The sequence below is a fragment of the Balaenoptera musculus genome, chromosome 15 (assembly GCF_009873245.2).
Source record: "Balaenoptera musculus isolate JJ_BM4_2016_0621 chromosome 15, mBalMus1.pri.v3, whole genome shotgun sequence".
Taxonomy (NCBI): Eukaryota; Metazoa; Chordata; class Mammalia; order Artiodactyla; family Balaenopteridae; genus Balaenoptera; species Balaenoptera musculus.
In genome coordinates this window covers 70,469,950-70,496,008 of record NC_045799.1, presented here as the reverse complement: position 1 = coordinate 70,496,008, position 26,059 = coordinate 70,469,950, and the positions used below count along the sequence as shown (strand labels likewise).

General features: G+C 51.6%; 1 protein-coding gene across 10 annotated transcripts in view; it reads right to left on the bottom strand.

Moving 5' to 3' along the window:
- Positions 1-23,913, bottom strand: part of IL4R (interleukin 4 receptor) — a 39,096-nt gene extending 15,183 nt beyond the window's left edge. The window contains exons 1-6 of one of the 10 annotated variants that reach the window (XM_036827250.1): positions 23,829-23,913; positions 11,231-11,421; positions 5,568-5,655; positions 4,993-5,167; positions 3,116-3,267; positions 1,756-1,907 (exon numbers count right to left, since the gene is read on the bottom strand). In XM_036827250.1, coding sequence (XP_036683145.1) covers positions 1,756-1,907; positions 3,116-3,267; positions 4,993-5,167; positions 5,568-5,637 — 549 coding nt within the window. In that variant the 5' untranslated portion in view covers positions 5,638-5,655; positions 11,231-11,421; positions 23,829-23,913. Of the gene's footprint in view, positions 1-1,755; positions 1,908-3,115; positions 3,268-4,992; positions 5,168-5,567; positions 5,659-11,230; positions 11,422-17,264; positions 17,323-23,828 lie in introns of those variants that run through there. The other 9 variants (XM_036827246.1, XM_036827253.1, XM_036827251.1 and 6 more) reach the window with 9 other exon arrangements.
- Between the last annotated feature and the right edge of the window lie 2,146 nt (positions 23,914-26,059).

The window sequence follows — 26,059 nt, the reverse complement described above, 5'->3', positions numbered from 1 at the left end:
AGAGTGGCATGTGATCCCAGGCAGGTAACTGATCATTGGCCCCAGGACTTTTACTGGGACTATCTGGAGAGAACTTTTCCCACTGCGGTTTTAAGATACAGGCCTGGAGCTGCTAGTAGACATATTGGCAGCTACATGAGGGAAGAGCCTGCCTAAAAATGAAGCCAACACAGAATAAAGCAGGACCAAAGGATGGAGATTCCTGGAACCTGGATCCAGCCATGATAAGCAAATAAATGATATTCCTTTGGACTCGATAGGTCATACCCTTCTCTCCCCTCCAGCCTATCCCTGCACAGGCCCAGGAATGGGAAGGGGATTTACTGACAAAACTGAACCTGCGTCTTTCCTCAGCGTCTGTGCCAACCACCTCTTCTCGATTGCTCTGAGAGCCCAGCTGCCCCATTCCTGCTCCTACCCCACATCCTGGCCCAGTGCCAAGGAGGAAAACCACACCTGAGAGATGTAAATCAACACCTGCCACCCCCGCCCCCCCCCCCCCACCCCGGCTTGGCCAGGAAGAGAAGAAGCAGGGACAGAAGCTGATGTGACAGCTCAAGATGTCAGGGGCCTGCTCCCCGGCAGCCGAAGCCAGGCCAGCCTGGACACGAAGGCATGGCTCCCAGCAGCCAGCAGCCCCTCAACGGTTACAGGCCAGGGCGCGGGAGGGAGAGTCAGATGGGATTTCCAAGGCCTGTGGCACTCAGGAGAAAAGGAGGATGACGTTTATGACAGGGGAGCCTGTCTGTGTCGTACATTTCCTGCTCTCCACAGCCCTAGGGGATGGGTACTCTTGTTATCGCCATGTTACAGATGGGGAAACTGAGGCACGGGGAGGTTGAGCAAAAAACTCAAGATCATGCAGCAAGTGGCAGGGCAGGTACTGGAACCCAGCTCTGTGGGACTCTGGGGCCCCTGGTATTCAGATGTCATCCCTGCAATGGGAATATTTGAGGGGAAAACATGGGTGGCTGGAAATGGCCTCCACTCCCAGTTGCACCTAAAATAGAGGCGGGCCAAGCCATCCACTGTGTAGCCCCTGTGATTATTTACTTGATCGTTTCCTACAAATCAGCTCTCCCTATTTAAAAAATGTCAATACGTTCGTTTTTTTAAAAAGGAACATCATAAAATAAAATAATAAAATAGAATAGAATAAAATAAAATAAAATGGCACCTCACTGCCACTGTTATGACTGGAAAGCAAGTATGAAATGCTGTAAGCATCTCATGAAGTAAATGCAATCAGAACCACGTAACGGCATTAAATTTCGGCCGAACTTGTTTTCTGGGGGAAGGCTCTGAGCCTGCAGCCTCTTCTCTCTGTTAAAGAGAAGGATTAGTAAACCAATCAGCTCAGCTGAGACGCCTCCCTTGACAGTCAGGGTCGGGCAGGAGCGGGCGTGGAGTGACCGTCTCACCCTGGGATTCGCTCATTTAAGTGTGTTTGGAGGTACCACCTAAAATCCCAAGTGTCCCGCCCCCTGGGAAACAAATGTGGTCCAGAGCCCTTCTTTATAGATGAGGAACAGTGCCCAGAAATAAACTCCCCTGTCTGCACGCTGGGAATCAGGGGCCTGGAGGGGTGGAGGGCCCGGTCCCGGCACAGAGCCAGAGGAGAAGCTGGGGGTCCAGATCCCCAGGGTTTGCTGTCCAGTCGCGGGTCACTTTCCCCACCTCCCACCCCAGAGCCTGAGTCTCGACCCGTCTGAGTCTCAAGAGGTCACAGAGAGACCCCACAGGGCGCCCACTCACATCCGTGGGGTCGTTCTCATTTGAGATGTTGACCAGGTAGGTGAGCTCGGAGTATAGGTGATTCTCAGGAGGGTACGGGTTGTTCCACGTCAGCAGCCACGTGCGGGAGGTGTTGGGGTGAACAGTGAGGTTTCTGGGCGCCAGGGGTTTCACTGCGGAGAAGTGGTGCCTGGTGAGGGGCTGGGCTGGGCGTCAGGAGGGGGCCCGGCCCGGCCTGCAGACCATTTAGATTTTCAGTCAACACCACCTCCATAATACGTTGATGGGATACCACACAGATTTCGTCATAATGGAGAATTAAAACCCTGATACCGATTCTCATGTTGCTAAAATCCTACTTAGCACTTTAGGGGTTGTTAAGTACATTTCCACAGTGAGTGCAAAATGGATACACAAAGTAACCCAAACTTTGGCCTTTCTACCTTCATCCTTCACTCTACTGGCCACCTCTGTGCTCTGTATTATTATGTACTAAGTATATTTTTCTTTATTTTGATTCATGTGTTTTAAAACTTAGTCTCTTTTAAAGCAATCATATCCATGAGATCACAGGTATATAATGAGCATTAAAATCAACACACACTTATAAAAATTCTTTTAATTCATGGATCCGTTCATGGGACGATTTAAATCACCTCCCCCCAACACCCTCCAACTCCGGGTATGAGTAAGCCCTTCCGGAGTTGCTGATGGAGTGGTGACTACTGTGAGCTCTGTGAGAATACTGCCTCTGCTGCTGAGGAGCTGTGTGACCTGAGGGCAGGTTACTTGCCTTCTCTGAACTATGTATGGTTTTTTTCAATTGCAAAATAGGGATAATAACTGTCTTTTGGAAACTGAGGCTCAGAGAGGTAACATGACTTGCCCAAGATCATACAGCAATAAGTGGTGTTTTAAACTCCTGTCACTACACCCCAGCAAGCTCTTGGGGAATTCCTGCGGGAATTCTGGGTACCAGGATAGACTGGTCTAGCCTCCCATGGTCTAGACTGTCTGAAGAAGAAGCAACAGCTGAACAGTTGACAGAGGGTGGAAGGACGGTTCCCAGTTCAGTTTCTGATCTGCAGCAAGCATGCCTTCCACCAAATACGCCTCATTCAGCACCCTGATCTGGGCACTTAAACACAGGGGGTTGAAATATCTGAACCGAAGGGGTCCTGACGTACTGCTGAGCCCAACCCCATTTCAAAGATGGGAGGACCGAGGCCCAGAAAGGGGCAACAACCCCATCAGGGGTTGGAGGCTGCTTGAATGGCCCCCTCCCCCAAATGGAGCCTGCCTCCCTTGCCCGGCACCTGGCCGCTGTGGGAACAACTGCGGCCCCGCCCTATGCCACCCCACCGTGCCCCGCCCTGCTCACCATGCTCACTGGGCTTGAAGGAGCTCTTCCTCAGCCGCTGCTCCCCAGCCCACAGGTCCAGCTGGTAGGTGTCCGCACTGACCACGTTATCCATATGCATATGGCACACGCACACCGCGCCAGCTCTGTTCTCGGGGACACACATTTGGTTTCTGCAGACACAGATGTTGCATTAGGCTGGTCATGTGACCCACGGGCATCCCAGGACACACCTCAAGGAACCACAGGCCCTTCCAGCTTCCTGGTCACCCTGCCTCAAGAACCAGATCTGGGAACTTGGGAGCAGAGTGGCCAGGATGCAATGGGGACAGGGGCCTGGGACCACCTCCTGGCTGGCCACAGCCCATCACCACACCCACCATGGACTCTTATCCGCCCCTGGCCCCAGCCTTGGACCCTGAAAGCCAGCAAAAGGGAAGAACCCACGGCATGAAAGAATTTGTAACAACGTATGTGTCTGTCCCAGCATCCCTCTGGTAGCACAGTTTAGCCCAGTACAGCGGACTGTGGCTTGGCAGGCACATACCCTGTGCCCCACAGCCTAATCCTAATGTGTCACCCAAAACAGCCAACCCCATGTCTCATGGACTAGGCCAGGGGTCAGCAAACGTCTTCTGTAATGGGCCAGATAGTAAATATTTGGGGCTTTGAGGGCCATACCCTTGCTGTTCCAACTATACAGCTCTGCTGATACGGCACAAAAAAGCCCCAGCGGTAGACAATACGTAAACAAATAGGCATGGCTGTGTGTCAATAAAACTTTATTTACAAAAACAGGTGGTAGGCCAGATGTGGCCCATGGGCCATAGTTTGCAGATCCCTGGTCTAGGCCAATGTATCACATACAGAAGCACAGCTGGTCCACCTTAGTATATTGTGGAATAACAGCTCTGTCAGTGTAGCCCACATCAGGTGTGCTGTATATCCCACTGTGCTCCATAACTGTGTGCCTTGTGTACTGGGTCATGTCCTGGGGCACCACCTATACCAGTGGTTACCCCTGTGTACCATGGATTATCCCAGTGGACCACCTGGAAAAACATATCCCAAGTTCCATGGTCCACCAACCATCGCTGTGAACTCCACTGCTAACACTGTACCCCCAAACAATGGTCTAGCCCAGAGGTTCTCAAAGTGTGGTCTGGGATTCCACCGGGTCAAACTGGTTTCACAGTAATACTCCGACATTAGTTGCCATTTCCACTCTCCTTCTCTCACAAGTGTACAGTGGACTTTTCCAGAGGGTACACGATGTGTGATAATGCCGTTGCTCCGACAGCCTGTTGAATGTGAACTTGTGGGCTGTTGTGATTTAAAATTTCTGTTTTAATTTCTAATAGGGGAAATATTGATAGATGTAAGCTACCCAGACTAAAGCTTTGGGGGTCCTCACTAATTCTTTTCTTTCTTTCTTTCTTTGGTTGCACCGGGTCTTAGTTGCAGCATGCAGGATCTTTAGTTGCACCATGCGAACTCTTAGTTGCGGCATGTGGGATCTGGTTCCCTGACCAGGGATAGAACCTGGGCCCCCTGCACTGGGAGTATGGACTCTTAGCCACTGGACCACCAGGGAAGTTCCTGGTCCTCACTAATTCTTAAGCACGCAAGAGAGTCCTAGGACGAAAAAGCTTGAGAACTGCTGGTCTAGTCCAGGATTCCACCACATCCACATGCCACGTGCCTCGGTGACACTGAGCTTGGAGCACCGTGATGCACTCGCTGTGTCTTACACATGCTGCACCCCAGAGCACCTCACCTCTACCATGCCCAGTAAGCCCCCGTGAACCGCATTTAGCACACGCACTCCGGGGTACCACGTGGGCCAGGTGAACTCCGAGGCAAACCTTCCCCAACTCCCAGTTCCAGCCCAGGCTTACTCAAAGGAGAAAAATTCCAGCTGGTAGAACAGGCGGAGCTCGGCTCTGCAGTTGGTGGGCCGGGCCATCTCCCACTCACAGGTGGAGATGTTGATGTAGTCGGAGAAGCACGTGGGCCCCTGCAGGACCCTCACACTCCCTGGGGAGACACAGGAGACGTCTGAGCAGCTAGAGCCTGACGACCAAGAGGGATGAGTTGGAAACCAGCCCAAACAGGACCAAGGGGCCCATCACAAAACAACGAAACCACTGTCCAAGGCACGGTCCTCACCATGCAGGGGCCAGGAATGGGGCTCTGTGAGCTTCCCAGCTGGCACTGGGGTGATGCCTGCAGCTGAAGAAATACCCTTGGGTACAGGGTCCATCAGTGGAGACAGACCAAATGCACCTTTATAGTATGCAAATGCAACTACCTGCCCTTGGCCGAATTAAAGGAAAAATATGCCAGTCTAAGGGTAGCTATCCCACCATCACAGGCATCTGTCCCACGGCGTAAGCCTGGTGCATAAACAGTCAATACTGTAAAGGTTTGCTGAATGAAGGAAGGAATGAGTGAATGAGAGGTGGTGACTTACCAGAGCCTGCCGCCCACATCAGGATCAGACAGCCCACGGAAAACTCGAGCCCAGAGTGAAGCCACGCCATTGGGAGATCCTACAGCGCCTGCTGGGAGCAAGTGAGCCCGTTAGCTCTGATTCATGATTCCCACGGTCCCCATCATCCCGAGCGCAGCTTTCAGAGCTCACCTCCAGATACAGCCCTCCCCGTCCGCCGCACGCCCCCTCCACCCGGCCCCGCCTCCCTCTCCACCAGGCCTGCACCTGCCCCCCTGCACACCTTTACTTCCTGTTGCTCTTCAAACATACCACGAATTCACTCTCACCCCCATGCCTTTCCTCTCCCTGTCCTTCTCATTGATTCTCTCAGTCTCTGTCTCTGTCTTCTCTCTCATTTATTCATTTTATTCATCCATCTATTCATAATGAATAAATGGGCCCTTAATACTCCAGTGTTTATTAAGAAAAACAAGGACAGTCGCCGACATAACTACAATACAACCATCAAAATCAGGAAATTAACACGGATGCATTACTGCCAGCTAATGCACAGACCCTATTTCCATTTTGCTAATTGCCACAGCAATGCTCTTTATAAGTCCAGGATCTAGTCCAGAATCATGCGTTGCATCTGATGATCATGCCATCCTAGTGCCCAGGTCTTGGCTTCTAAATACTATTCTCGACTGACAGGAACCAGGGCTCCTCGGAGAAACAGCTGACTCCAGGAGAAGGGAAAGTACAAGAAAAGCCTGGAATTCTTCTTGTGCCAGAAAGTAAGGAAGTGCTCCACGAATGATGGGGACCTCTTGAAAAGACATAGGAGCCAGACAGAATGGACGCCCACCGGCCAAAATGGGCACAATTAGAGCCTCACAATGAATATTATAGTAACCAACTGTAACCCTTAGAGTTAAAATAGGGGTGCAGGAGTCTACGGTGATAAAGATGAGTAAGTGGGGGGAAGGGACAGCTCTATTTCACCACAGCAGGCTCCAAGTATCTCCCCACAAACTCATATTAATTAACTTTACATAATTCATATACAATACTTGATATATGTAATTGTATAGAACCTTATATACAGAAACCTGGCAGATACCACCTTAACCAAATGGTCAGTGTTGACATGGCCAGGAATGGGACAAACCAAGGTCATGAGCTTTCTGAAAACAATGCCCTTGGAAGAACACAGCATCACTTCCCTGGGGTCCCTGCCCCCAGTGCACAAATCGCATGGAAACATCAGACAAGCCTACACTGAGGGGCAGTCTATGCAGGAAGCGGCCTGTACTCTTCAAAAAGTGCCCTGGGGGCAAAAGGCAAGGAGAATGGGAGATGTTCTCCTTTCAATTGTGTGTCTGTCATCCCGAGAGCCTGTGTTTGTCTTGTGCACGGCCAATCTCCTAGTACCTACGGCAATGCCTGGCACACAGCACGTGCTCAGGCAAGTCTGTCGAATAAATTCACTTTGGACATGATGTGGGGCCACTGATGGGCTCAGCACAGGGCTGGAAAGCTCTCCCTAGGGGGAGACTTGGTATCCACTCAAAGCCTCAACTGGCCTTCCTGGCAGAGCCACAGTGAAGACCAAGGAAGGAGGGGTGGGAGTGGGGTTTGGAAAACAGTTATGCTGGTTTCCTCTGCCAAGTCCCAGCAACCTTCCTTCTTGTGAGTTCACAGACATCCACAGCATCCTGTGGCAGAGACGGCAAAGGGGTCACTCTAGCCCCAATTTTGAATAAAGAGAAACAGAGAGGTCAAGACGTGTGTCCAAGGTCACACAGCAGAAAGGCTACCGTGGTAAAGTCCTTTAAAAAGGTGTGGGGGAGTGAAGCAACCCCCTCAGGGTAGACTATATCATGACATCTACAGCAGTCAGGGTGTTATCTTTGATGTGTTTCGGAGGGCACATCCAGACGTACGCATGTGCACACACACACACACACACGCACACTGACTGCTTTCACAGGGATGGCAGGTGCTGCGTCTCAGGAGAAACTGCGGCACAGATGTGGTGGTGACAAGGCCTCTCTGAACATCACAGGGAACGAAGGACGAACGTGCAGAGAAGCAGAGGAATTAAAAAGAAAAATTACCAAATGATCAGGGTGTAAGGCACATGGCAAAAGGAAATAATTTCAAGTCCACACCCTCGACTGTGGGATTCCTGACGTGTAGGGGTTGGGAGGAGTCTCGGGCCCAAGTGGCAACCTGAACAGGGGTGCCTGCCGAGATACCATCTCTGACATGTTGCCATCCAGTTTCTGCTTGTCCTCTTTCCATGGGTGGGGTGGTCACCCCCAGGTCATTTTTGAGCAGAGCCTGACTATTGGAAACAGCTTCCTTGTGCTGAACCAAGCATTTGTGTAAACAAAATCCTGCTTATCAAGTACTCACATGTGCTTGACCCTTTGCCGTGTGCACTAGAGTTATTACCTTATTGACTCTGCCCAAGAACCCTGCAAGACGGGTTGTTATTTCCGCTTTCTTCCTAAGGGAACCGAGGCCAGAGAGATCAAATAACTTGCCCATCGGGTCCCACAGCTGGCGAGAGGGCAGGGCCAGAGTCAGAATCCAGGTCTGCTGGCTTCTGAGCCCAAGGTACCTTCCAATATACCAACTCCTTCAGTTTCTCCTACAACCACAGACTGAACCCAACAAGGTGGAATGAAATGGGCCAGGAAGAGTTGGTCAACCTGCTTCCTTCTAAACATTTTACACCGATTAATTCAATAATCAAAACAGCTCTTGTAGCTAAAGCCATATCAACAGAGACATGAGCGCCAAGACCAGGGAGGCGATAGTACCCAATCGTAACTGTGCATCCCTTTGGAAGAAATCTTGCTGATTTCAAGCTTGTCAAGAGGATGACAACTAATGCAGAGAAGGCCTGAAAATCCCAGAGGGGCTAGAAGGCCTTTCCCTAAACGGCTCTGCTCTCCTATTTCCTGCAGCCTCCTCATGCACTCAACAAACATAAAATATTTACCAAAATATTTAAACATGCCAAGTTTCTTTCTAAACATTTTACATACAATAATTCAATATTTAAAACAGCCCTAATGAAGTAGCTACTAGTACTTTTTCCCATTTTTAGAGGAGGAAACCAAGGCTCAGGAAAGTTAAGTGACTTGTCTGAGGTTACAGAGAGGTGATAGTCCTAGGATTTGAACAGGGGCAGTCAGACTCCAGAGCCTTGGCTCCTAACCACTATCTGTGTTTAGACCCCAGAGTTCTCCATGTTTTGGAGGTCCCTGACCCATCTGAACCTCCGATGCAAACTCCAAGCTCTCTTTCCAGAAAAGTGCACACATTTAATTTTGCATTCCGTCTTAGTGGTTCACACAGCGGTTACTTGAGCTTACTGAAGCCCAAGTAAGGACTCCAGGTCAAAGCCCCACCCGCTCCCCAGGCAATGAGCAGTTTTTGAGGGTCTTTGAATAGGGTCGTGGCAAGATTTTTCCAAGACCCAGTCTGGGGCTGGGGAGAACGCTGAAATGAGGGGGAGCCGGCGGGGTGGGGGGCAGTTATCAGTTGCTGCAAACGCGAGTCTCTTCTCCACGCTGAAACCAGAGTCATTTTCAAATTGGAAACCAGGCCATGATCTGTCCGTTCACTTCACTGGCCTCTGGCTCCTGAAAGATGTCTTCACCCCCGTGGCGGGGGGTGGGGGGGGGCACAGAGCCCCAGGGGTCCACAGCCCATCCAAGAGCAGCATCTCAGAATCAAATCCAAGCCCCGGAATGAAAGCAGCCAAAGCAGCCAAAGCAGCCAATCGAAAAGGCTACATGCTGTTTGATTCCCTTTATGTAACATTCTTGAAATGACCAAACTATGGAAATGGTGAATAGATTCGTGGTTGCCGCATAGGTTGGGGGGGGGGCAGCAGGGAGGGAGGGAGGTATGGCTATAAAAGGGCAACACGGGGATCCTTGTGATGGTAGGACTGTTCTGTATCTCACTGCAGTGGTGGAGACAAAAACTGTGCACGTGATAAAGTTAAATTAATAAGAAGCAAGCTAACAAAACGAATAAAAATAACATGTGTGTGCATGCGCAAACACGCAAATACACACGCAAACGAGTACCAGTAAAATGGAGGCAATCTGAGGAAGATCAGTGGTTTCCATCAATGTCAATACCTTGGTTGTGATACTGAACTATAGTTTTGTGAGATGTTACCCTTGGGGGAAACAGAGTAGAGGGGATCTCTCTGTATTATTTCTTACAACTGCGTGGATTAATCCTTACAACAATTACCACAAAATAAGAAGTTTAAGAAAATGCAAAAAAAAAAACAACACCAACCCAAACCACTCAAGCCCCTCTGATGATCTGGCCCCCAGAGACCCCACTACCATCCCCTCCTATTCCTGCTCCCTCCCCCTCAAGCCTTCTGTCCCACTGGCCTTCTGACACACCCCTGTCCCTTTCCTCCCTCGCACCCTTTACACCCAGAAACACCATCCAGCGAGGGCACCCTCTGTTACTTCTCATCACAGCACCCTGTTTATTTCTGTCATATACTTATCACCATCTCTAATCATATCTCTGTGGTTATATATGTGAATGTTTATTTTATTTCAGTAGGTAGATGGCAAAGATAGAAAGATTTGACTGCAAAAATGTTTTGAACTTCCCCAGATCAAAACACACCATAAAGAAAAAAAGCAAGCAAGCAAAAGATTAGCAAAAAGTGGCAATCTACATTACAGAAAGTGAAGGGCCTTAACATATAAAGTGGTCTGACAAATCAGTACGACAAAACATTCCTTTAAGTAAAATAGCCATGGTCATTGCTTTGTCCCGTGTCTAAACAGTGCCTGACATGTACACAGTATGTGCTCATGAAACATCTATTAAATGAATGATTGGTTAAAATTCAACAACAATGAATACAATAATCTGTTTTTAAACACGGAGTATGTACCAAGCCTTTGTCCCTAATAACTGCCATGCATATACAGTACTTATTACGTGCCAGGCATGGTTCTAAGTGCTTATAATATATTAAGCATCTCACAACTTTATGAAGTAGATGCCATTAAAATCCCCATTTTAGGGCTTGCCTGGTGGCGCAGTGGTTAAGAATCCGCCTGCCAATGCAGGGGACACGGGTTCCGAGCCTCTGGCCCGGGAAGATCACACATGCTGCGGAGCAACTCGGCCCGTGCGCCACAACTACTGAGCCTGCGCTCTGGAGCCCGTGATCCACAACAAGAGAAGCCACCGCAATGGGAAGGCCGCGCACCGCAACGAAGAGTGGCCCCCGCTCGCCGCAACTAGAGAAAGCCCGCGCACAGCAACGAAGACCCAACGCAGCCAAAAATAAAAAATTAATTTTAAAAAAAAATCCTCATTTTAATGATGAGGAGACGAAGGCAGGGAGAGGTCAGAGCACTCGTTTGCGGTCACAGAGCTGGGATTTGAACCCAGGCAATCTCCCGCCAGAATCCACGCACCACTGCTTCTCAGAATGTCATCCCTGCAGCCCTGGCATGTGGTGTTATTAGTCTGATTGGCCAAAGAGGAAACTTGAGGCCTACAGAGGGCAAGTGACAAAGCCAAATTCATGGAGTTAGGAAGCAGCAGAGTGGGTGAAAGCCTGACCAAGAAAAGAGCAGAAGTTCCCAGAGTGGGAAAACACTCCTGCTGGCCGGGAAACACAATTAACTCACTCTTTTTATCTGGGGGGAGATGAGTGGCGAGTCTTGAAATGTCAGAAGCCAGCAGCAGTACAGAAGCGACGCAGCAGGGCTCTTCCTGAACCCAGTTGGTGTGCAGGCCTCCTGCTCCTCTTCCCTCTCTAGGCTGCAAACCGACGTGGAGCGGGTGGGAGGTTGGATCGGCAGACAGGATGCAGCCGGTCCTGTGACAAGAGGCATGTGGATAGGAAACCCGGGACAGCAGGCGCTGCGGGTGACCTCCCTCCAGAGCCGCTGACCCCTGAAACGCCACAATCTTAAGCTGGCCTGAAGCTTCTGCTGAGCTGGTCTGGCAGGGGGGCAGGGATACACTTCTCCATGGGGCAGCAGCCTTCCCAGAACTGCTGCCCAGCTAGGGTTCCCAGAACCGAAAGCCACGTCACCAGCCCCACCCAGGACGGTGAGGAAGGCCGTCCAGGGCCCCAAAATGGCCTGGGCTCTGCCTGCCTGCCCCACCCCCAGCCCAGAGAGTGGAGGGGAGGGGCGGCAGCAGCAAGAACCAGCCACCTCAGCCAAAGAGCCCACCAGGCTCCCCCCGTGCCTACTGTGTGCTCCTGGTCCTCACCCCCTCGCTTGTGCCCCATGTATTCTTGCTGCAGGTGTTTCCTCAGCACCTACTATGTGCCAGCTACTACAGATGTGAAAAAGGCCATTCATTCATTCATTCGTGCCTTTTTACCTTCTTTCCCTTAACAAATATTGGAGTGAGGAGAGAAGTTACTGGAGGATTTGGGGCACAGAGGTGAGACTTCAAAGGCTCCCTCTGGCCTCTGGGGTCAAGGGCAGAAGCAGGGACCCATGAGGAGGCCACTGGACTAGCCCAGGCACCAGGTGCCAGGTGCACCAGGGTTGTAGGGAAGAAGAGGTAAGAACGGGTTAAATTCTAGATCTGTTGTGAAGGTAGAGTCAACAGGCTTTGCTGACAGAATGGAGTTCGGGGGCTGGGTCAGAGAAAAGGGGACAAGTAGGGGTCAAGAATGACTCAGAGGCTTTCGGCCGGAGCCACTGAAAGGATGGAGGTGCCACCCACCAAGATGGAGTGGGCTGTGGGAAGGGCCAGTGTGAGGTCAGGCATCATCAGATACGTAGGAGGCTGTGAGCACAGAGCTGTCAGTGAGGAGGGGCAAGGAAGGGCCAGCTGGTCCTACAGGGTCAGTGGGGGGCCAGGGGGCAGGTAAATGAACAAGAATCCTCCAGGGGAGGGACGGCGGCATGCGGAGAGGAAGGAAGAATGTCCCCCAGAAGGCATGGTGGGCTCTGTGAGGGCAGGGGATGTGCTCCATCTTCTGGAAGCAGAACGCCTAGCCCGTGCCCAGCACAGAGCAGGTACTCAATAAATGAGCATGTGTACTTTACTTTATTCTGACTTTTACACTTATACGGTGCTTCCTCCGTGCCAGGCACTGTTCTAGGATGCTTTAAGACCCCGTATGAGATGAGTACAATTATTAAACCCATTTTACAGATTCTGAAGGATCCTAAGATAGGGAGGGCGTGGCCCACTTCCCATCCTACAAGTCAGGCCCTTGGCTGCAGCAAGGGGTAGCGGTCATAGCGGATGAGAGCAGTGCAATCAGAAAGGCCAGAGGACAACACTGTCTACCAGGGATGGTAAGCGATTCAGACTCCATCCTCAGGGCAGTAGGGAGCCACTGAAGGCTATTGAGCAGGAGAGGAGCTGCTTTCCAGAAAGCCCACTCTGACCTGCGTGTGGAGAACGAGTGCAGGAGCAGCTGACAGAAGAGGCGGTGCCGCTCGAGCTGCAGAGGAGAAGGCAGGCTCTAGCTCTGTTTGGGAGGTGGACGTGGCAGAACTTGGTGACGACTGGTGGCTGGGAGCTGGGAGCAGGGAGGTGGCCTTGGGCTGGAGCATGGGCGGATGGGTGGTGGCGGGTGCCGGGAAGAGGAGTGGTCTTGCTGCGGAAGACCACGCACTTCACCATACTGTGGACCTGGTGAGTCCAAGTAGGCGATGGGCCCGAAAAGGCATCCAGGAGGCAGTATGTCCTAGCGGCCTGGTGCTCAGGAGGAAGGCTCACGCTGGAGACCGGTTTGCAGGTCATCAGCTGTGGCTGAAGCCCACAGGGGCTGTGCAGAGTGAGAGACACAGCCTTGTCTGAGAGGGGAGGGAGGGGGCTGGAGACCGTGAACCTCCTTCGTGGGATTCGGATGGGCCAGAGCCCCGAGGGGGTGCACCATCTCGGGGACAGGCTGGCATCCTGGGCTAACAGCCACCTTAATGGCAATGTGGACGCTCACGTTGGCTGCGGACACATGAAGTCCAAGCGTCCACGGGAGGGGCAGCCGGGTGACTCCATCTAGGATCCTGGAAGCCACGCCCATCCTCAGAAGGTACCAGTGCCCCCGGGGAGGAGGCTGTGCCTGAGGACCTGAGTGCAGACGCCACCTGCTCAGGACCAGCAGCCAAGCCTCCATCACTCTGCAAGCCCTTCTGCTTTATTTCTCTTCCTGGCACTTACTCCTCACAGCCTAGCACACGCGCACGTGTCCTGTGCACAGTCCAAATCCCCCAGAGAACACCAGCTCCTACAGGCTGCACCCACCGGGTTCACTGCTATAGCCCTACAGCCTAGCACAGTGCCTGGCACACAGTGCGGGGGGGGTCCATAGATATTTGCTGAATGGAAGAATAAATGAACGAACTCCCCCTGGCTGTGTGCAGTGAGGCCTGGCCAGCCATCCCTGATGGAGGCAGGGATACAGCTCCCAGAGCTGGCATTTTCTGCCTCTTACTGCTGGATAAACACTGACCAATTCTGGCTCAGAGTCTCCTTATATACCCCAAGGCAGGCACCACACCGATCTTGGCCACCCCAAGAGGGGAGGGGGGAGCTGATCTCCAGAGAGCTGGTAATTGGGGCATTACCCTGATTACTGCTCATTGTCCTGATACACAGATACAAGATGTCTCGGTCCCAAGATGCTGATTAGATTTTGGCTGTCTTAGTGACAGTCACGGCTCCCGGTTCACCTTCTTCCTGAGGTCACCAGAAGTCACCATGATTGCCCCCAATTCCTTGAGTCTTTAGAGACCATGTCCTGGGCCCTTCTGCCCATAGATTCCACCCTTCCCCAACTGAGGAACATGGACGGTGCAATTATTATCATTCCCTTTGTAGACATGGGGAAACTGAGGCCCAGAGAGGTCCAGGAACCTGCCTAAGGATGCACAGCTAGTAAGAGGTGGGCCTGGGAATTGAACCCAGATCTTTTGGTTCTGGAGTAACAGTACAGCATCTGGCAAGGAGGAAGCAGCCGTAAATTCACTCCTTTTATACACCTCTCTGTTTGCTCCTCCCAGCAAGCCCCGTGTAGAAGATGTGGTTAAACATTACCTGCACAGAGGAGGAAATTGAGGCTCAGGGGAATTCAGAAATAGTCCCAAGGTAACAGGGCAGGAAGTGATGAACTAGAACTTGGCCTCCACCACCGACCACTGTTTGCCCGGTCCTCACAGGGAGCATGTCTCAACAGGGACCAGGACTTTGGCCCCTGGGCAAACGCAAAGCAGTAGCATGTCAGCACAGATAAGAGCTCCCTGTTCATGGTCTGTCTGCAGACAGGCAGGGGTTGGGATGGGGCTCTCCCTCGAGTTCTTTCTGTTGTCTCATCCTTTATCATTCTTGGCATGGTCAGGGACACACAGATGTGTGGGGACACCCACATGGGCAGAGACCCCAGAGCATGTAAGATGCGGAAGCGTAACTCTGAGCCTAAGCGCGTGGCCTCTGCGCTGACTGGCTGGGAGATCTTGGCACACTGTGGTCCTCTCAGAGCCTCGGTCTCCTTATCTGTGAAATGAGAGCTGAACCACTTGCCTCCTGGGGCGGTTGAGGGGAGGCAAAGAGACCATGGCTGGCATAGCTGGGCAGAAGAGGCTTAGGGCAGTGCTGATGGAGCAGGCAGCAAAAGCTCGTCTCCAAACGCCAAGTACAGACCCTGAGTACATGACAGCTGCCATGACAGCACAGACGGGTCTCAGAGTACAAGCTGAGTATAGGAAGCTGGGCTTGAAAGGGCAATACTCATTCCATTTATATAAAGTCCAAAAGGATACAAACCAATCTTGGGGTTAGTGGTCAGGAAAGTGTCCTGGGGGAGGGTGGGACGGGAGAGAATCTTCTGGGGGGCTAGTCATGCTTTGTTTCCTGATCAGGTTATACACGCTTGTGTTTACTTTGTGAAGCTGGGCACTTGTCTGCATGCACATTGCAATAAAAAGAAAAAGAAAAAAACGATGGGTGAGAGGGAAGCGAATAGAGCGGAAGGTGCACGAGGCTATCGGGGTTTGTCAGCGAAGGTCTCAGAACAGCCAGTTCTCAGGGCTGGTGGATCCCCAAAGACCCTGGAGTCCAAGCCAGCTAACACTTCACGTCCCCCTAGGCCTTTGCCACGGGGCCATCAACCTTCTAGTTGCCTGCTTCCAGCAATGGAGCGCTCACTCCCTCCGGGGGCAGTTCCCAGCTCCCAGCCACCTCTCACGGCCACGGAGGGTCATCTCCCCTAACGTCAACTCAAATATCTAAGAGAACGCAGATGCATGTCCTCAGTGAGTAGAGAGGGGGCAGGTGGCGAGCACATGTCCAGTTCCTAACAGGCACCCGCCACTCTGCTTTGCACCATGTAAATGAAGGCCTAGGGGTCGCTAGGGTGCTCGATCTTTCACAAGAAGCTGGAAATCCAGATTTGTATGTATATTACCCTGGTTTTTAAATGCTCAATTTTTAAAAAGCCACACCCCACATTTGTGGTCCCTCTGTGCCTTACAACCACCAGGTGATGTCCTCCTGGGTGAGTGGGTGTCCTGAGACACCAGAAGACCCCCAATAAGAGGAAAGGAGCAACAGGTGAGACCCACCCCCCGCACCTTCCCTAAGCTCCCTAAGCTCCGGCACCCCCAAACGTTCCCTTCCTTCTGTCCCTGCGGGATGCGGCTGTTACGGTGCTGAGAAGCATCGTTTTGTCAGTGAGGAGTTCCAAAATTTTGCAAAAGCCCCACTGCTTTCCTCCTCGGGGTGGGTGGACGAGGGGATCAAAGAACAGTCCTTCCACCCTCCCAGCCCTGCCCCACCCTCCCCATATGTGCCCAGACTCCCCACTTCCCTTGGGCTGTTTCCTCTGCCTCTCAGTGCCCTCCTCCTACGCCACCCTCTCAGGATGTTCCTGGTCAAACGCTACTCTTTCCTCCTCCCACTTCCCAGCTCTGCCTGTCCTGCTGTCCAGACATCCTTTCCCGCTGTCCAGACATCCTTTCCGTTCCCATAAAGAGTGAGCCGTGCGCGTCATTTTGCCCCATTTCCAGACTGTAAGTCCTCCAGGCCAGGGACTGTGTCTCATGCACGTCTCCTTGCGAACGCAGAGGCGGCCAGCCAATGATGGCGAAACTGAAGTCGTTGGCTGCCTCATTGCTGGATGTGTTCCTTCCTCCAGGCCTTTGTACATGCCATTCTCACTGCCTGGAATGCCGGCCAATGTTTACACCCAACGACTAATATGAGTACAGGGATGTTTACAATGCCTTTCATATTCACTACGTGTTGTTATTTTCACAAAAACCCTAGAGAGGGGCAAAGCGAGTCATAGCCCCATGTTACGGTTTAGGAAATTGAGGCCCAAAGAGGGAAAATGACTTGCCCAAGATCACTGAGCAAGTGGGTTGCAGAGCTGAGACTAAAATGCAAGTTTCTTTTTTGTTTTTTTTTAAACTCATGTGGCTACCAGACTGGAGTCAAAGAAAAGTCCTTCGACTTTAGAGGGGAAGAAAAGAAAATAAAAGAATTGGAAAATTAGTCAAGAAAAATGCAAATAAAGATAACAGGTATAGGAATACTAATACTGAATAAAATGGAATTTAAGGCATCAAAGTATTAAAAGAAAGGTAGCTGTTTTATACTGATAAAAGGAGCAGCTCACCAAGAAGGTATAAAAATCATGAACCCTCTTCTATTCGTATCGTATATTCTGTTTATAAGCACCTAACAACATACCTTCAAAAATGAAGCAAAAAACTGAGAGAAGGCCAGAGAAAACTGAACAGATCCTCTGTCATAGTGGGAGATAAATCAGGTAGAGAAAACTACATAAAAACAGAGAAAATATAAATGATATAATTAGTAAGGGTGAACAAAATATATTTCCAGAACTTTAACCCAACAAAAACACACATCCTTTCAAATACAAGAGGAACAAACAGAAAAAAAATGGACCAGAAAATCCTACAGAGATGATCTCGACAAATTCTCCATCACTGATATCATAGAATCTACAGATATTGACCATTATGCAATACATTCAGAAATCAACAATCAAAAAATAACTTGAAAAATTCCATCCACCTTAAAAATATTATAATGCACATAACACTTTTAAGCAAAAGGGAAATTATAAACTAAAGTAGTTAGTAGTGAATGACACTGTGTAACAAGACCTGTGGAATGAAGCCATAGCAGTACTCAGAGAAAAAACTATAGCCTGCAGTTGATTTACTAGAAAACAAGAAAGACTGAGAACGATTGTTAGCCTCAAACAAGGAACCTCAGAATGGAAGAAACCTTAATTGACAGCAGCTCGTGTAGACGAGAGAATTGGAGGGTTTAGCTGACAAGTTCAATACCAGCCCCAACTGGGGTGTGGCCACTACAAAGTATGATTGCAGGTGGTATCAACAGAGGTATGGGCTCCAGATCCAAGGAGGTGACAGCCTCCCTCCTCTCTGACTGGGCAGGCTTTGGGGGAGGCAATGGTTTTTATGTGGGACTCTGACCAATTGGATCATGTCCAAAGCCAGACTGAAGAGGAAGAATGACTGAATGAATTATGGCTGTGTCATCTGAATAAGAGAATCACTGCGCTGGGATGGAGGAGAATGCTTACTACCTCCAAGGGGTAGAACCAAAGCCAGAAAGCAAAAGCTGCTGGAAAGCTAATTTGGCTAAATCCCAGGAAAGATATTCTCCCAGTAAGAGCTGTCCAACAGTAGAAATCTGGTTTCTAGAAGGCCTACTCCCCAGAAGCAAGACTGTTGGGAAGCTGAGGGTCTGCGGGCTTGGAGGGCTGCCCCCGCAGAGATCTGGCGTCCCTCCTCTCTGGAGAAGTTCCTCTTTTAAAAAGACAAAACACTCTCCTGGCTGCTTCAGGAAACCCTCAGGCCTTCCGCAGTTCTCCAAAACAGCTCTTGGTGACTGTGCTCCCTTATTTCTAACCTAGAAACCTACTTCTTTTAAACTCTGCTCCTTGGGCTGGATGGCTCAGAATAGTAGTTAAATGCATAGGCTCCCAGCCCTGGATTTGAATCCAGATTCTGCCCCTTCCAAGTTGCATCACCGGGTAAGTCTCTTCCCTGAGCCTCAGTTTCCTCCCCAGGGAAATGGGGAGGCACCCACGCATCTACCTGCCTCCACGACCCTCAGCCCCACCACGCCCCCTCTGCTTTAGGGTGTCTGCCATGCTGGGAAGATGCTCCTCGGTAAAGCAATCTGTAAAATGATCTGGGCAATGATCGGATCACCTGTGATGTTGGTCCTGGCCTGACCACGTGCACAGGGTTGCTGGGCAGATCGATGGGAGGTGAGCACCGACAGTAGACAGCGACAGGTGGGCCTTTAGCGCTTGAATACAGTTTCCATGATGTGTTTAAACACAGTGGTAAAGACTGAGGACCCTGGAGCTGCCGGGTTCACAGCTATGTGACCCCGGACAAGTTACTAAAGCTTCTGTGCCTGTTTTTTTCATCTGTAAAATCTGGATAAGAGCAGTTCCTACCTCGTACAGTTACTGTACAAGTTGACTGAGACAATGCAGGTCTCTGGCTCCTATTGGCTTTCCTGACCTCTCTCCCCGGGCCCCTTCAACTTGCTTCAACTCCATCCAACCACATCAGCTTCCTTGTTGTGAGTCAAACACACCTCAGGGCCTTTGCACTTGCTGTTCCCTCCGCTGGGATCACTCTTTCCCCAGATATCCACGTGTCTTTCTATGTCAGGTCTTAGCTCAAAAGTCACCTCCACCACCAGACGGTCAGCTCCATGAGGGCCCTTGTTGCTGCATCAGTCACTGCTGTGTCCCCAGCCCCAGCACGCTTGCTGAGTTGAGTGTAAGCAGCGAGCCCCATGCTGGCACTCAAGACACGTGCATGCCTGTCACTTTTAGCTTTGCAAACTGGCTCTGCAGGCCGGAGGCTGTTAGTCCCTTCACAGTCCTGTTGCTTAGAACACCTCCTTCCTCTCAGGAAATCTGTTCCACCAAACCCTTGAGGGCCAAGCTTCTCTTCCCCTCACCAGGACCCACCTCCTGCCTCTCTCCCTGGAGGGAGGGGGAGGGGGGACTCGGATGCCAGCCCAGATGGTGAGCAACCCCAGCGAGTCGCAGCTCCCAGGCCTGCTTTGTTGAAGACTTGGATTTCTTAAGTGACGTCGAGAAGATGAGGAGGCCCGAGGGGGCCCCAAGAATGAAAATGAGTCAGTCGGAGGCAAACCCGAAACCTCAGAGGCACCACCACTTCTTGGAAAGGCGAAGATGTGTGCATTTAGACAGAACTGTGCACGCAGAGCGGGGGCAAGCAGCAGGCCCGGAAATGGGGCCAGTCGGGCGGACGAGACCTTTTCTAGCATCCTCTCTGGTTCCCTCCACCTGGCCCGCTCCTCCAGGGCCTCTGCCCCTTGTCCTTCTAAATGTCCCTCCTCGGAGAGGCTCCCCCGACTCCACCCCCACACTGCTTCCAAGCACTGTCACTATGTGACACGATACTGTAGGTGCCTGTCTTCCTGTGTGAGATCCTGGGGGCCAGGTGTGTTTCTGAATTTAGAATTACTCAGATTAGAGGAAGGTAATCTTGTATAAAATACCACCCATCAAAACTACCCCTGTCCCCCACGGGGCCCGAGGAGCACCTTGTGATCAATCACATGAATATCTCTGCAGCAAGACACACGAGCCTTCACACCAAGGAGAATAAATAAAGCCTCCAAAGAGCCTCGCATTTAGTTCATGTCAGGTCTTGCTTCCACTTGAGTGATGAGAACGCTTCCGGTTTTCAGAGCTTGTGGATTTCGAATGCTAGATAAGGAGTATAGATCTGTGTACGTTTGTTTGTGTACTGCCTGTTTTCAGAGCTAGAAGTCTAACTCCAGGAGAGCAAGGACTTTGTCCAGTGCTCTATTAGTAGCACCTGGCACCTTGCCTGGCACACAAGTGCCCAATAAATATCCAAAGAAGAAATGAATGAGGAAGCCAGGCGCTGGATGTGAAGAAGTGACTCTGTCCTAATCGGGGAGAGAAACAGCAATCACGGAGCTGTGGGCAAGGTAACTCCAAAAATCATCTCACGAATACCGCCCCCTCCCCACCTCCAAACACCCATTTTACTGACAAGCAAACTGAGGCTCAGGGAGGTTAAGCAACTTCCTCCAGATCCCACAGACAGGAAGAACAGCAAGCTCACATTTGAACCTGGGGCCCCTGTCTTCAAGCCTGTGACCTTCTCTCTGCCTCAGGCTCAGAGAAGCAGAATGACTTGGCTGGAAGCAAAGCAACAGGGGTTACGGCCCATCAGATGCAGGGTCCCCCGGTCTCTCTAGGACTCTCAGCCTCCACTGGGGTTCTCCCATCCACATTCTTGCAAGGGCAAATTCGTACAACATCTAGGCAAGCCGTCGGCCTCTCTTCTAGCCGAGCCAAGGGAAATCTGGTCAAACAAGACTGGCATGTCTCCACGGTCCTGAGGAATGCTCCAAAAGATGTCCCTCTTGGCCACCCCAGCAAAGTGGCACAGTGGGAAAGGACAGAGGTTGGGAAGGAAAGCAGGTTTGAATCCCTCCATCTGTCACTCTTAGATGTGCTCTTAGATGTACGACCTTAGGCAAGGCCACCACGCACATCTCTGAGTCTTGGTTTCCTCACCTGCAAAATGGGCAGATTAAAGGCCATCCAATGGGGTTCATTTATTTACTTAACAAATATATAGTGCTTACTCTACACTGGGCGCTGTTCTGTATGCTTGACACTTATGAATTCAGTTCATCGTCACTACAAACGGTATAAAGTAGACACTATAATTTCACAAATGGGGAAACTGAAGTCTTGAGAACTTGGCTCCATAAGAAATGGCAGAGCCAGCATTTGAACCTGTGCGATCTGGATCCAGAGTCCATGCTCTTAACCTCCAAGCTATACTTCTTGACAGGTAACAACAGACATGAATACTGACTGTGCATGCGTTGTGTTGGAAATTGTGCTAAGGAGCTTATAAAACATGATGTCATTAGCACTCATAGAAGCTCAATTTTACAAACGTGAGGAAACTAAGCACCCAGGGGGCCTCTGTCCCTGCCCCACTCCCAGGTGCCATCAAGGGCAGTGGACATTTGATCCCAAACTCTCTCTTCCATCCGGGGGTAGGGATGGGGGATAGGGGGATAGAGAGAAGGGGGTCCAGGAAAGGGTCTCTCTTCTCATTTCCTTCATACTTCATTTCAGCTCCTCTTCTGAATCTGAACACCAGGAAATTGTGAATGCCTTCGGGGACAGCGTTCCTGCCCCTGCCTCGGCTTTCTGCAACCCTGAGCTTTTGCTGTACAAAACACATCAGTTACTGAGTCACTGCCCAGAATTTGGAAATCCTCAGGTCATCCCAGACCTGCTGGTAACTGGGTGTGTTGTAACCAGGGTGACTGGTTAGTGATTTTCCCTCCCTGTGGCCTTCCCCCAGCCTCCCTCTAGATTTAGCTCCAGAGGTCCATGGCGGGGCCCAGGAATCTGTATCGTGATTCTTATGGTTCAGGCAAAGGTAAAATACACTGGCCTACACTCCTCCGCATGGCATTCAAGGCCTTTCACAACACGCCCCACCTTTCCATCCATCACTGGCTTCTCCCCCACTCCCTGAACGACCTCCTAGCCTTTATCCATGCTGTTCCCACTGCTCAGCATGCTGTTCCCTCTCATTCTGCACCTACCGAGCTCCTCTCCTCCTCTCCCAGGGCTGGCTCAGAGGTCCCTGCTCCATGAAGTCTGTCCCATTGACCCATGAAGGTTGATCACCCCCTACCTGTGCTTCCTCCCTTCCTCATAGCTCTCCCCAACCGCCCCCCGAGAGGGAGCTCCTTGAGGGCAAACACCAGTGCCCTGAACAGCACTCAGGCAGTGCCCAGTGAGTGCTAATGAGTGAATGAATGGCTGGGGTAGGTCACCTCCCTTTCTATACCTCAGCATCCTCATCTGTACTCATGGTGGGGCTAGCTGAGTTCAAGTGGCCTTTGTAGGACTCTGGAAACCGCTGACTGTGGGGGACACCTGGACAAACCCCTGACTGTGGGGGACACCTGGACAAAAGTAAACCTGAGCCTCAGTTTTCCCACTGGACTTAAGGATTTTAATAAAGGCACTGTTGTCCCAGCAAATGCCTGGTGCTCCTAAAAGGCCACCCATAGGGGAGGAGTTGCAGGGGGGCGGGGGTCATACTTCGCCGCAGAGGGCAAAGGCTGGCATTCAAGCAGGGTAAGTGCTGGCCTGGGGGTGATGTGTGGATCCCAGCAGCAGGCACCAAGTGTGCTGGTTCCCAGACTCTCCTGATTATAAGAAACATAGAATTTGTTCAAGAGAAGAAGGAGAAGGAGAAGGAGGGGAAAAAGGAGAAGGAGAAGGAGAGGAAGGAGGAGGAGGAGGAGGAGGGAGGAGGAGGAGGAGGAGGGAGGAGAAGGAGAAGAAGAATCTAGATTCCTGTGTTTACTGAATCTGAATCTCACCAAAAAGAGCCTGAGAAGCTGCATCTTAATCGAATCCCCTGGAGAATTTGTTTATGGGGTAGTTTGACAAATATTGTTGACATGTGGAAGGCAGTGGGCTCTGGTGCCAGAATGAGTGCGTTGGAATCCTGCTCTGCACTTTCTTTGTGGGCATCACCTTGGGCAAGTCATTTAAGCTGCCTGTGCCTCAGCAGTTCTCATCTGCAAAATGGCCACAATACACACAAAGCACCGACCAGAAAGGTTATTTTGAACTTTAACTCAGAATACTTTCAGTGCTCAGGGCAGGCCCGTACAACACAAGTCCCAGCAAATGATCGCTATTATTGGGCCCATCAATATTCACATAAGGAGAGCAGAGGTCGAAAGGGCCTTGTTTCACCAGATTCCTCGATCCAAATCCTCACCGACTTCCTGTGCGCGGGGTGGGGGGTGACTGCCCAGAGAAGACGGGGGAGGTTGGTGGCCCAAGACCTGCCTCCCCCCATGCTCACGACGTTCCCAAGCCCCTCCAAGAGGCCGCCCCTCTGACGTGTCGCGGATGGGGCGAGTTTGGGGCGTGCGGGTGTCTGAGCACCAGCACTCGCCTCCCCAGCCCCGCTTCAGGTGCGCTGGGCGGAAGGGACGGAGCCGCCGCTGCCCCTCGCGCGAAGAGGAGCCGGCAGGTGAGCAATCCCCACTGGGGATCGGGAAATCCCGGGGTCCCAGCCTCCTGGCGCCCCGCCGGCGGCCCCAGCGCTCTGTGGACCGCCGCCGCGTGCCCGGGCCGATCCCCCAGCCTCCCACCCGTGCGCGGGCCCCGGGTCCTACCTGCGCGCTCCGGGTCCAGTCGCCGCGCCAGCGCCGGAGCGGCAAGTGGGAGACACTCCGGGCGGCTGTCCCAGCCCTGGCTGCACCAGGCGGGGCTTTCCTAGGCCCCCTGCCAAGCCCGCCCAGCTTCCTGCGCCCCGCCCCGCTCCCCGCCCATTGGCCTGCGCCGCCCCGCCCCGCCCCGCTCCGCTCACCCCGCGCTCCCCCCGCGCTCCCCCCGCGCTCCCCCCGCGCTCCCCGGGGCGCCCTCCCGGCAGGGGCGCCGACGGTCACAGCTGCGTCACTATCCCGGTCCCCTCCGTCCCCGCAGTCCGAGGGGCTGCCGATCTCTCCCGGAGGCGATCCCAGCGCCCGGGCCCCATGGCCACTGGAGGTCACACCCCAGCGGGGAGAACTCCGCAGGGCTTCCCCTAGCTCTCAGAATAAAATCCCAGCTCCGGATGGAGCCTCCGGATTTGGCACCAGCTGGTCCCACCGCCCCTGCCCCTGCCTTTCCTGCTGAGGCCCCTCTCTGCCTCTCTAGGCACAGGGGGCAGGTCCGTTAAGGGTTGGGGGGCTGGGCATCTTTAATCCTGCTCCCCTTCCTGACAGCCCAACTTCTGCTGAATGCGGATGTGTGTTCTTCTCTTCAGCAAATGTTTTCTGAGCGCCTACGATATGCCGGGCTCCAGAAAAATTTAGACAGTAAAACAACTCTTCAATCAACAGTTAGTACCATCTGGCAGACCCCTTTCTAAGGCCATGCATATATTAACTGACAACTACCCTGTGAGGGAGCTATACTACTGTCCGCCAGTTTGCAGATGGGGAAACAGGCACAGAGCCTCTGAGGGGAAACTTGCTCAGAGTCATGCAGCTGGTGTGGGATTCCAACCCACGCTCCATGGACCACTAATCACTGCACACCATAAAAGCCCTGATGGAGCCCAGAAGCTGGGAGAAACAGTAAATGAATAAAGTATTTCAGGTAACAAGAGATACCAAGAAGAGAGTAAAACAGAGAGAGACCTAACTCCTCCTGGAGGAGGAAACATTTGAGCTTCTAGCCTGAAGGGGATGGGGGCAAGACTAGTTTAGAAAGTGAGAACAGTAAGTGCAAAGGCCCTGGGGTGGGAACCAATTTAGCACGTTGGAGGAATTGCCTGAAGGCCAGGTTGGCTGGAGAGCCTTGAGGAGGGGAGAGGGGAAGAAGGTCAGGTAGGAGGTGTGCAGACCCAGGCTGGATAGTGCTGAGGTCCCCTCCTAAACATGAAATCTTCCTTTGCCCCGTCTTTGTGTCTCTGAGTTTGTGTCAAGTTTTATCTGGAGACAGTGGAAGTCTCACTTTGGGAATGTGTGGCCTGGGCTGTCTGCCCTCCTGGCCTCCCAAACTGGGCTCCCACCCTGTTTTCTGCATCTTTAAGTCATCCTTCACTCTTCCCTCACTTCCACCTGACTGACTGCGTCTGCGTACTAACCCCACTGCTTACTATGGACTCTGGGTGAAGTGGCTTGTGCACAGTGCGTGCCTCAGCTCCCACATCTGCAAAGTGGGGACGATCACAGGCCCCACCTCATAGGGTCTGAAATACATGTGATGAGATCCATGAAAAGTTCTTGGAGCAACACCTGGCACATAGTAGGCACTCAATAAATGTTCACTGTTGTTCTGATCAGAAGGAAGATGAGAAGCCAATTCAGAGCCTGCTTCCTCCACCTGTTTGCTTGGTTGTGAAATGGGGGTAAAAACAGCACTGAAAAGACAGGAAAGGATGGGGCAGATGTGGTTGGATGTGAAAACATTTGGGAAATCTGGAGAAAGGGAATATGGGAATTCTTTGTACTTGCCACTTTTTTGTAAGTCTGAAATTATGTCAATATAAAGAGTTAACGACCCAACACAGCCAAAAATTAAAAAAAAAAAAAAGAGTTAACGAAAATAGGACATTGTCCTGAAGCCTTAGAAGGATAATAAATGTAAAGTTTGCCATCTCACATATAGTTGCACTATTTGGATTCCTGCCTGAGCTGTCCAAACTTTGTCAGTGGCTGCTCTGTGTCAGGCCTTGGAGGGGGGGGGTTTGGAGGCCCCAAAGCAATAAAAACTCAGGCCCTCAACACAGGCGGTTGCCAAGTTTGGCCTCAGTACGAGCTCAGCTCACATTACATTACTTGTTTTTAATCCTGTCTTTCAGGTTTAAATTTTTTTTTTTAATTTTAGAACAGTTGTAGATTTTACAGAAAAATTGATA